The 12,738-nt window shown below is 38.5% G+C and overlaps 1 protein-coding gene across 2 annotated transcripts in view; it reads right to left on the reverse strand.

Moving 5' to 3' along the window:
* Positions 1–12,738, reverse strand: part of hgsnat (heparan-alpha-glucosaminide N-acetyltransferase) — a 379,450-nt gene that overhangs the window by 131,578 nt on the left and 235,134 nt on the right. For both annotated transcript variants that reach the window (XM_028802147.2, XM_028802148.2), the window contains exon 11: positions 9,995–10,110. In XM_028802147.2, coding sequence (XP_028657980.1) covers positions 9,995–10,110 — 116 coding nt within the window. The remainder of the gene's footprint in view (positions 1–9,994; positions 10,111–12,738) is intronic.

Genomic DNA, 12,738 nt, shown 5'->3' on the forward strand with positions numbered 1-12,738 from the left:
AGCCTCTATGCCCCATCACTATTCCAGGAGTTCAAATTAATGACAAGTTGGACTACATTTCTGTAAAAGCAAAACTTCCCTTTAGGATAAATGCCTATACAAAATTATTCAGGAGCACTGAAGTGTTTATAAATCATCATAGGAGTTTCAAAGAATGATTTATTCTTTGGAAGGGAACCAGACCAGTCAACTGAGGTATAATGCCAGCACAGATTCTGGTAATCCAAACTCATTCTAATCCTTTAACAGTAGAATTACCGGAGTCTACGAAAAAACTCGTAGATCCGGCCCACCTTAAAACCGTTCTCACCTCTCTTATGTCTTCTAAATGTGCCGATTAAGACGAGCAGCAAGCAGTGGCTATTCCATCCCCCACCGCCACAGAACGTTCACTAAGTTTTCCCAGCTCATGCCTTGTTTGATTATCTGGGAGTGACTGAAGTGCTGGAGTTTTAGAGTGGAAATAATAGATTGCTATTTGGAACACACGCATTTCATGTGTGTTCCGTTTCTACAGTAATCTGTGTAAACATATTTTTAAAACAGAAACGTTTTTCATATTTTAGTAGTAAATGACAAAATGTAGGCATAAACTATATAATGTATGAAGCCTGAAGTCCAAAGATCAAGTAAACACTTTCACAAAAGATTCAAGAAATAAACAGTTTCATTGGCAAAGCGGTAAGATTTGCTGACTTGTAATCAAGAGTACCCAGTTCGATCCCCACTCACTCCTATATTTGCCGTTTTCAGTAGTGAGCTGATCTTTTTGTTAATATTATACAGTACACACATACATTTGGTTTGCGTCTGTAACGCACGGTGTGCATTTATAGGACTTGTAAAAGTTACCGTTTTTTTTTTAACCTTTATTCTCTCTAAATCACGATCACAATACATACTACCGCCCCCCAGGGATCTGACGCTGTTATTTTTCATTTGAAACGGAATAGCTGGAGATGTCAGTGGTGTTTTGAGACAATGGAACTGGACATTCTCTCATCTGGAGGGATAAAAGCTAACACAAAAACACTGGCGAATCTGCCTTCTTCGTATCTCACCGTCACTTGATTTTTTTTTTCAGTTTTATTGAGTGTTCCTGCTCATGCTGAATTAGTGTGCACCTTATGGAGTATGATGTCAAAAAAAAAAAAAAAACACAGACGTAGGTAGATAGATAGATATATATGATATTTGGAATTATTCGTTTTATGACCTGTATAGTACATTTCGGAAAAATTTGTGGCACGGATGCAACATTATTCATATTATTCGTATTCATTCGCATAACATTTTGCAGTTTGTAATCAGTGACTGCATGTTTTTTTTTCCCCCGATCTTGCCAGTCCCCACATGTTGCTGTATGCTGTTTCTTTTGTTCTTCAGGACATGCAGAGGAAAAAAATAGTACAGAGAGGTCAGCTCAGAGCTATATGCAATAATCAGATTCAAATGTTAACTGTTCACACACACGAAAGGATCATCTTCCTACATTTACAACGTGTGTTCCTGTTACAATGTTCACACTTCCCTCTATGCTGTGGTTCCTATTACACACCTAAAAGAAAGACAATATATGTGAAAACATCATCGCACTAATGCAATATTACTTGAAAACGAACAGCGTCAGATCGGGTGTAGATTTATGTTGCCGCTATTACTGAAAGAAAAAAAAGATCAACATGTGCGTTGATTCTGCAGCACTGAATAAGCTCACGTGCTCTAACATTCCCCCCCTTCCCCCCCCACCCCCGATCTGACTCTAAGGGCTCATTTATACTTCACGCTCAGAATGCATACCCGCCTGCATCATGGCCGCCACACGTTCTGAGCATTCATTTGATGCGTCCTCTGAGCAGGTCCTCAGAAATTAACGTGACGCGTGCGCAAGTTGCAGTACCAGCAAAAAGTCGGGGGGCGCAGTCTGCTAAAAGTTGGAATACGACATCAGAGTCGCGGTTTACTATCTACATGTGATAGAAAGCCGCTTTGCAGATCCTATGAGATCGGTGTACGTGCTTCGATATTTGATAAATGGTTCGATGTGGTGAAGCAAAATGCAGACATACAAATGTATTCATGGTGCTTTTATATTCAAGCGTCGCATATTCCCGATCGTAATGACACGATACGTTTTAAAATTCTCACATACCGTCTTCTGTGCTATCTTTTTTTCTAGGGCTTCCTCTGCTCCTGACATCAGCGAATTGCCAGCAATAGATCGCCACACTGAGCACATTAAATGTATGATATTCCAACTCTCTGCACATTTAGAATCCTTAGATTTATACTCGATATCACTTTCATGATGAAAAGCATTAAAGTATGTATATTACATTTTACAGATAAATCGGTAATTTCGTTTAAATAATGAATACTGTTAATAATTACACACACGGGGTGACACAGTGGTGGAGCGTTAGCGCTGTTGTCTTGCAGGGAGTCACGTCACTGATATTCCCTGTCTGGAGTTTACACGTTTTCCTGCTGGGTTTCCTCATTGTGCTCCAGTTTCCTTCCAAAGATATGCAGATTTGAGGATTTGGTGCCGCTACAATGACGCTAGTGTATGTGTGTGCTTGTATTAACCTTGCGATGAGCCGAGGCATCATCCAGGGATTGTTTCTCACTCGTGCCCAATGCTTGCTGGAATGGACACATCCCTGGATTTAATCAATAAACATCCTTTTCAGAGATACTGCGGCAAGGTGTCATCGGAATTTAATGGGTGTTCTAGGCAATTCACAACACAGAGAAGCCGAACACGTTCTCACCGTGATAATATCTCGCACTGCCACCTGGCGGATTCCTCCAGATTTACGTAAAGTACGTGCGCAAGTATAAACACTTCAACTCTTACGTAGCAGGAGTGTCCGCTGCAGCATGCGTCGCGTGAAGTATAACTCCGGTCTAAGAAACAGCGCAAGTACAGACGCAAACCAAGAGTCTCTGGTTCGATCCCCACGCACTCCTATATTTGCTGTTTTCAGTAGTAAGCTACTCTTTTTGTTAATATTACACAGTACACACATACACTTGGTTTGTGTCTGTACTTGCGCTGTTACTTAGAGTCAGATCGGGGGGGAGGGGGGATGTTAGAGCAGTGCAGCAGGATCAACACACATGTTGATCTTTTTTTCTTTCAGTACATGTGCCTTGCCTTCCCTGTTTATTTATATATCTAGTGACTTTTCTGCCTGTGTCTCTCTATTACGCAGTGCTCTGTCTGTCTGTGTGTTATGGATCTTAAAAATAACTGTTATAAGGATACTTGTTCATGTTAATTGAAGTCTCAATTGTTAAAAAATATTTTAAAAGGAGCATCCCACATGAAAATATAACGATCTTATTAACTGACAGTGCATACCAATTTATAAATTTTATGTCCGTTTGAGGTTAAAAAGAAAAAAACACTTTCTCCTTAACGGGGAATCGAACTCAGGTCTCTGATGGACAGTAAGCCTGCAGTGCTCTGAGAAAGCAAATCTTACCGCTACGCCACAGAAGTTGTTGTATTGTTCTTGAACCTTTTGTGAAAGTGTTTATTTCATGCTAGAACTTCATGCTGCTTCACACATTCTATAGTTTATGCCCACGTTTTGTAACATTACTAAAATATGAAAAAGTTTGTTTTAAAAATGTGTTTACACAGATTACTGTAGAAATGGAACACACATGAAATGCATGTGTTCTAAATAACTATCTATTATTTCCACTCTAAAACTCCACTCCCAGATAATCAAATCAAGGCATGAGCTGGGAGATACTCGTGCACGTTCGGTGGGGAGATGGAATAGCCGGCTGTTTGCAACTTGTTTTTAATCGGCACATTTAGAGGACAAAGGACGCTGGCGGAGGGGTGCGAATGGTTTTAAGGTGGGCCGGATCTACGAGTTTCTTCGTAGACTCTGGTAATTCTAGTGTTAAAACTATATTGAATCTGCAACAAACCATAGAATCATTTAATTGTACAGTGATGTGAAAAACTATTTGCCCCCTTCCTGATTTCTTATTCTTTTGCATGTTTGTCACACAAAATGTTTCTGATCATCAAACACATTTAACCATTAGTCAAATATAACACAAGTAAACACAAAATGCAGTTTTTAAATGATGGTTTTTATTATTTAGGGAGAAAAAAAATCCAAACCTACATGGCCCTGTGTGAAAAAGTAATTGCCCCCTTGTTAAAAAATAACCTAACTGTGGTGTATCACACCTGAGTTCAATTTCCGTAGCCATCCCCAGGCCTGATTACTGCCACACCTGTTTCAATCAAGAAATCACTTAAATAGGAGCTGCCTGACACAGAGAAGTAGACCAAAAGCACCTCAAAAGCTAGACATCATGCCCAGATCCAAAGAAATTCAGGAACAAATGAGAACAGAAGTAATTGAGATCTATCAGTCTGGTAAAGGTTATAAAGCCATTTCTAAAGCTTTGGGACTCCAGCGAACCACAGTGAGAGCCATTATCCACAAATGGCAAAAACATGGAACAGTGGTGAACCTTCCAGGAGTGGCCGGCCGACCAAAATTACCCCAAGAGCGCAGAGACGACTCATCCGAGAGGTCACAAAAGACCCCAGGACAACGTCTAAAGAACTGCAGGCCTCACTTGCCTCAATTAAGGTCAGTGTTCACGACTCCACCATAAGAAAGAGACTGGGCAAAAACGGCCTGCATGGCAGATTTCCAAGACGCAAACCACTGTTAAGCAAAAAGAACATTAGGGCTCGTCTCAATTTTGCTAAGAAACATCTCAATGATTGCCAAGACTTTTGGGAAAATACCTTGTGGACTGATGAGACAAAAGTTGAACTTTTTGGAAGGCAAATGTCCCGTTACATCTGGCGTAAAAGAACACAGCATTTCAGAAAAAGAACATCATACCAACAGTAAAATATAGTGGTGGTAGTGTGATGGTCTGGGGGTTGTTTTGCTGCTTCAGGACCTGGAAGGCTTGCTGTGATAGATGGAACCATGAATTCTACTGTCTACCAAAAAATCCTGAAGGAGAATGTCCGGCCATCTGTTTGTCAACTCAAGCTGAAGCGATCTTGGGTGCTGCAACAGGACAATGACCCAAAACACACCAGCAAATCCACCTCTGAATGGCTGAAGAAAAACAAAATGAAGACTTTGGAGTGGCCTAGTCAAAGTCCTGACCTGAATCCAATTGAGATGCTATGGCATGACCTTAAAAAGGCGGTTCATGCTAGAAAACCCTCAAATAAAGCTGAATTACAACAACTTTGCAAAGATGAGTGGGCCAAAATTCCTCCAGAGCGCTGTAAAAGACTCATTGCAAGTTATCGCAAACGCTTGATTGCACTTATTGCTGCTAAGGGTGGCCCAACCAGTTATTAGGTTCAGGGGGCAATTACTTTTTCACACAGGGCCATGTAGGTTTGGATTTTTTTTTCTCCCTAAATAATAAAAACCACCATTTACAAACTGCATTTTGTGTTTACTTGTGTTATATTTGACTAATGGTTAAATGTGTTTGATGATCAGAAACATTTTGTGTGACAAACATGCAAAAAAATAAGAAATCAGGAAGGGGGCAAATAGTTTTTCACACCACTGTATATTGAGACAACCTATCAATTAGATGCAAAACAAATTTGTACTGTGATATATGGCTGGCCGTTCATCCCGGCCAATACCCCCAGGCCGCCAGGTGGAGCTCTCCCTGCAGCATCGAGGTGCCCCGAATACTAGCAGGGAATCATGGACAGTGGAGTTTTCGTTTACAGCCCTGCTGGATACCTTGGGGGCCAACAGAGGATGCTGCAGGGAGGCCCAGAGACTCTTACGTGCCCTATAACGCGGAAGTAATCATAGCAACAGGAGGAATGACGTACTTCCGGGATGAAGAAGAGGACTTTTAATCTGACCCGGAAGTGATAGGAGGTCACGTGGACTGAAGGATCAGAAACACTTCAGGGTCAGGAACTATAAAAGGACTGTGGTAGATCCCAGACATTGAGCTGAGCTGGGTGGAAGGGTGGCAACGCATCTGGGAGAGTGAATGATTGATTATTGATTAGTGTATTGTGTATTTATGAGTATTGTGGAGAGGAGGGTGCTTTGTGCACATATTTGTCTGAATAAAAATAATTATTGGACTTTACCTGGTGTGCGGCGTTTGATCCGAGGGTTCAAGGGAGCAAGAGCGACCCCTATCTGTCACAGTACTAAACTATCTCCTTTTGTTTGTAAACCTCCTTACTTGCTCAAATATGAAACACATTTCACTCCATGCAAAGGATGCTTAGGACCTCAGTTTTGAGGGTAAGATTTTTTTTTTTCTCTTTCCTCAGTTTATGAATATAACATCCTTTAAAATGATGTGTTCTTTCGATTTCCTATTCTTTAGCAAAGTTTGAATTTATATTTGGAGAAAATTAAAAAGCCAACTTCCACACATGTCCACTCTATAAATCCAGGTCAGTGTGAAATGTAACACATTTGCCTGCCATCCCACCCTAACTCCTCCCAGAACTTTGCATATTTGAATATGTAAATCAATATAAATAGCCCTTTCAGTTGAGTGTTTTGTTAAAAGACAATGCCAAAGGCACGTTTAAAAATGAAGAAATGCACCAAATACAAAGTGAATGCCCTACTCAGTGAAGTGGAGGCAAGGAAAACCATACTTTTTGGTGGCTTAGGCAGTGGTATGAGCAACAAAATGAACTTGATAAAATGACACTCAAAAAGTTCAAGTTCAGAAAGTGTCATAGTGTCCCAAAAACCATAAGTGGTCAGATGTAAAGGTCAACATAAAAATGTGAGTTGTAGCCAGCCGTCTGAGAGTCATACGGAAGTGTATTAGGGCACAGACAAAAAAAAAGGGACACAGTAAAGTAAAAAATGGTCAAAACTTCGATTTTAACCTCCAAATTTCCACTTTAATCTTATAGTTCAATTTTTCATTAAAGTAGAACATCGTGAACCATCTTAAAAATCAATGTTTAATTTACTAGTTTCTCAAATCCCATCATAACTAAAGTAGCACGTTAAATGCTTCGTATTCTATGTGTTCTTTGTGTGTGAATCACTACATGCTTCTTAAATGGGCTTTCCCTTTCACAGACAGGAGCGCACAGGCACTGATTGCCACACAGAATACATTACACTAATGATATTACAGCTCTCTAAACATTTTAGAATACTAAGATGTATACTTGATATCATTTTCAGAATGAAATGCATTAAACCATGTATTAAACATGGTAGCACGTTGGCGCAGCAGTAGTGATTAGCTGGCACCCTGTATAATATTAACAATAAGAGCAGCTCACTACTCAAAATGGTAAATTTGCGAGATAGTCAGTATCGAACCGGGACTCTTGATTACAAGTCATCAATTCTTGCCACTGCACCACGGAAGCTGTTGCGTCATCCTTGGATCTTTTGTGAAAGTGTTTTGTTTGATCTTTGGACTTCAGGCTTTACACATTATATAGTTTATGTCTACATTTTGTCATTTATTACTAAAATATGAAAAATGTTTCTGTTTTAATGATGTGTTTACAGAGATTATTGTAGAAATGGAACACACATAAAATGCATGTGTTCCAAATAACAATATATTATTTCCATTCTAAAACTTGAGCACTTCACTGCCAGATAATCAAGGCTGGAACTGGGAGAACTTTGTGCCCGTTCTGTGGCAGTGGGGGGATGGAATAGTAGGCTACATGCTGCTTGTCTTGACTGGCACATTTACAAGACAAAAAGACGGTGACAGAGAGGTGCGAAGGGATTTAAGGTGGGTCGGATTTACGAGTTTTTTCGTAGGCTTTGGTAATTCTAGTGTTAAGTGTATGGCACATTGAAAAGACAGATTGCAATTCAGATTGTGGATCATGATTGTGTGTTAAAAGGATCGTGATATGATTTTTTGGAAAGATCGCCCACCCCTAATTTGACTAATCAAGTTTTCAGATTTATGTAGGATTCATCTGGCAAGCTACTTGGAAAGGGGTTGTGAGCTACTGGTAGCTCGCAAGCAACATGTTGGAGACCCCTGCTGTAGATATTACTATATCTTCCCATATTCCAAAAACATGGGTGCTAGACTAATTCTTGACCCATATATGTGAGTGAAGTTTGTGTGTGGTTGTGTGTGTGTGTATATGTTTATATGATTTACAACGTACTGCTACCCTATCCAGGGATGGTTTGTACCCTGTACCTTGGTAGGCTCCAGTTTATATGACCCAGATATGAATATAGTGACCAGAAAATAAACAGGCTTGATGTGGTTCAACAGTAATTAACATGGCAACTGTGCAGTTCTAAAGATCTGGGTTTAAAGAGGTCTATGCATTATGTATGAAATGATTGTAAATTCTACTTTCGTCTGTGTGTTCTTTTCCTCTGGCTATTCGTGTTTTACACTTGTATGTCAAATTTGTGCATGTGTGTGAGACTGTTAGTGTTCCCTGCAATGGGGTGTTCCCCAATTGCTCCAAATGCTGTCAGGATAGGCAACAGCTCTCTAGGATCCCAAAATGAATGGGAAGAGATTTTCATTTTCTTTGCCTGGAGCACACATAAGCAACACAACAAAATAATGATTACAACTGACTACACTAAAAAGGCACATTCAGCTAATGAGGGCAATCACTTATTCTGTTCTCAGTGGTAAGGCAGGTTACTATTCCATCACAAAGAAAAAGGACTTTAAAATGAAAATGTAAACTGAAAAAAATTAACAAGGTCAAAATTGAACAGTTCAAAACTACCACTTTTCCCAGAGCCAATACGGAACTCAAATTCTGACCCAAAGAGTAGATTTTTTTTCCCCCACTAACAACTGCCAACTAATAGCAGCATACTGTACCTTCAACAAATAGGAGTACGTAAACAATTATGTCGTAAATGCAAGTTATGAACCTACATAATAAAATCTCAGTTTACTTTAGCCATTGAAGGTACTAATTCATGCCATCAAGTAACCATCAACAAGCACATCGTCAGAAAGTGCAGCATGAATCATTAGCCAGACAATAGTGTCCTGTGGAAGTATTAGTGAAGTTTAAATGAATACACGGTATCTGACTGTAACAGAAGTAACAGTTGCCATGTAAACTAAAAAACATACCATAATATCAATTTAAGCACACAAATAGGGTGTTTATGATAACAAATGGGAAGCAGAAAACTAAGGTATTGTTCATTAAGTTTGATACAGCACTGACAAAACAGAATTTGTTAAGTTCAAAAGCAAAACAAAGAATTCACCATAAGATGAGAGCCAGGTACAAAACATGGAATCCAAGTCAAAAAACAACATCCTTACTTTCTAAACACACCACCAAAACACAGTATAGAATTCAGAAATATCAACACTGAAAATCGTGTGCTGCCATTTTTTTTGTTTGTTTTTTTTCCCAGGAAAGGTGTGTGTTAGTGTACTATTTTGCAGCTGCTTTGCAAATTGTTGGTGATGTACTATACTACTGTTACCACATTTTGAAATCTTCTTATTGTTTGTGACTCATCTCAGAATGCTTTAAAATTATTTATTATTTATATTGTTTATGTGATGCAGCACATGGGTCTGGTGACCACAATTGTCATGTTATTGCATCAATGGATATCAACTAAAAATATTGTCACAGCTCCATTGGAAATTATCCTTCTGTGGATCAACAATTAATAAATCTTTAACGTTAGTTTCCTTTCCCATTTAGACCATGTGCTAGGTTCATTTTCGTTTTGATACATTTTTTTTTTTTTTACTTTGACTTGTCCCATTACTTTAGTCACTCACTATATTTTTGATGTCTGGTTTTGAATATCCCCGGCACTGATGATGATTCTGGTTCATTCTCTGTCAGTCTTTTCATCTCTCACAATAATTCCCTGAAAATCTATCTCATCACAATCTTATCTTAATGAATCAAGCACCTTTTCATTATATTAACATCCTTTCTTAACATGCATGGCATAACATAAAAACAATGAAGACATTTTACCATGGAAATGCTTTCTGTCTTGCGTTGTGCAAACACCATCTCCAAAACAGCAACCACCAAATAAGAAAATGCTATTCTCTGCAGTACTCCAGGAATGCGTAGTGTGCCCCATGATACTGGAAAAGAGAATAAATCTGTAAGATTTTCTTTTTTTAATTCTATGATGTGAGGTTATACCTTATTGGCTATTTATAGATCTTCTGCTCCACTTTTTACATAAGAAAATCTAAGTATAATTTTGAAACTAGTAACTGAAAGCACACAGATTGTGAATATTTGTATTACAATTTAAATGACAAGATGAAAATAAAAAAAAACCTGTTGACTAGAGTGTACAGAAGTTTAAAACAAAAGTTATAAATTTACTTGTATATAAATCACAATCAACATAAGGACCACTGAAAACAGGCTCATTACCAAGGTACAACAAGTACCTCGACAGACACTGAGAAGACAAAAAAACAGGAAAGACTTAGAAAAGGACATTCAGAATAAAATTTCAATATGATTTAAATGCTGAGATTAATGGACTTCCCCAATATTGGTAACAGGTCATTCAAGATGTGATCTTTAGCTAATGTCTCTGACTCTTACTCGGTATCAAATTTTAAGCAGGTCTGCATCTTTAGATCACAATGTACATTCTTTTTACAATAAATCCCTTTTACAAGTTTATATGTAAGGAGGGGAACTTTAAAAAGGTATCTAAACCTAGTCAGAAGCCAGTGAAGTGATTTAAGAGCTGAAGATTAATGGTTGTTTTTGTTATGACACATGCTACTCTGTTTTAACACTAGAATCACTGAAGCCTACGAAAAAACTTGTAATCCCAGGCCACCTTAAATTCCTTCGCACTTCTCCATTAGCATCTTTTATTTTGTAAATGTGTCAATCAGCACAAGCAGCCTGCTATCCCATCCCCACCACTGCCGCAACTCAACTCGGGCAAAAACTTCTCCCAGCTCAAGTCTTGTTTATCTGGATGTGAGGTTCCTGGAGTTGCATAGGGTAAGTAATATATTGTCAGATGGAACATATGCATTTCATATGTGTTCCATGTCTACAATGATCGATTGTGGAAGAAATAGCCATTAAGGCTTAGTAAGTGTCAGAAGCCTGTTGGGGTACACCAGAAAACCAGGTAAAGGTCAAGTGAACAACAAAATGTACACTGAAATATATGAATTGGTTTAGGAAAAATACTGAGATGATCAAGTAAATAATGTACCAGAAGAAAGGTTGATGTAATATACAAAATGTACTAAAGGATAACTAAGATGACTAAGAAATTAGCAGATGTCCTATAAACGAGAATGGACAATTGTTATATGCACAGAAATTTCAAGGGTGGTGGCGCAACTCAAAGGTATAAGAACCACCAGAATATAACAGACTTTTACTTTATATTTAGGTGTAAGCCAATGAACCAACCAGAGTAAAATGTATGCATTGATTGATACTGTATGAAAATTCAGTAGTTTATGAAATGAACCTCTACTCGTTGCTTTCTCTGACCATTCTAATCATTTTAACAAGCTCTAATGGACTGCTTTTGAAGAATGCTCCCTTAAAGGCATTTTGCCGAGGAGTAATTAAAGATACAATGAACAGCTTTTCTCCTGCCTGATTACGGAATTGTCCTGTTAGAGAATGTTTCTTTCTTTAATAAATGTTGAACAAATACCTAAAATAGTAACTTTTTCATGTTCTAATACTAACAACAAAATTTTTACATGAAGTGTATAATGTGTGAAGACTGAAGTCCAAATATCAAATAAACACTTTCATAAAAGGTACACACATAACAAAACAAGTGTGCTTTTATTCAAGAATATAACCAAATATATATCTCATAATCAAGAGGTTGCGGGATCGAAAGTCACAACTAGACTGCAGAGCTTCCAGTGTTTGATCGACATGGGCATGCTGATAAAGTACATGTGTAATGCCACTCCTTATTCAGGAAAAGATCTCATTCGTCCCATGGGAGATGACTTTCTGAGACTAAGATCATGAAGCTTATGAAAGCATTTCTGGACAAAGGCAGAACCATAATAATCGTTGCATAGAGTGTGACAGGAGCTTCCACCTGCAGCTAAAGTCATTCGTGTACTGAAGTGGCATTGAACATGTACTTTGTAAGCATTCCCGTGTCGATCAAACACAGGTAGCTCTGCATTCTAATTGTGACTTTATGCTGTAGGAAGTAAATAAATCAATGTAAACAGGTTAATAACATTAAATGTGGCTTTTATATAAGTAACGTATACATGTTTTTCATATAAAGACTATCACAAAACACAATCACAAACAGAACTTTGCACGATACCATGGCGATCTCTGTAAACCCTGCTGTTTCATTGAAGGCCACGTATGGGGCAGACTGACTGGCAGGATGATGCCTGACCTCTTGCTGCATCCAAACGGTGCCATCTTTCACCTTTACACCTGGTGCAGCTGTGTTGTTCTTATGTGTGAGAGTATGTTTCTTGCGCGGAGGGCTCCTGTTCTCTTTCTCCTCTGTAGAACCCTCGTCCTCATATGAGTTCACCTCTGTTATAGCATGTCCTTATTTGAAAACAGCAGTGTCAGATCAGGGAGAGCGTGAACATGACAGAGAATAAAACTGAATTAAAAAAAAAAAAACACTACCCTTTAAATTTACACTAGCTGTTACAGACTTAAATCAAATGTATGTTTTTATTGTACAACAGTAGCAATATACACAGCTCACTACTCAAAAC

This window comes from Erpetoichthys calabaricus, chromosome 5 (genome assembly GCF_900747795.2).
Source record: "Erpetoichthys calabaricus chromosome 5, fErpCal1.3, whole genome shotgun sequence".
Classification (NCBI taxonomy): Eukaryota; Metazoa; Chordata; class Cladistia; order Polypteriformes; family Polypteridae; genus Erpetoichthys; species Erpetoichthys calabaricus.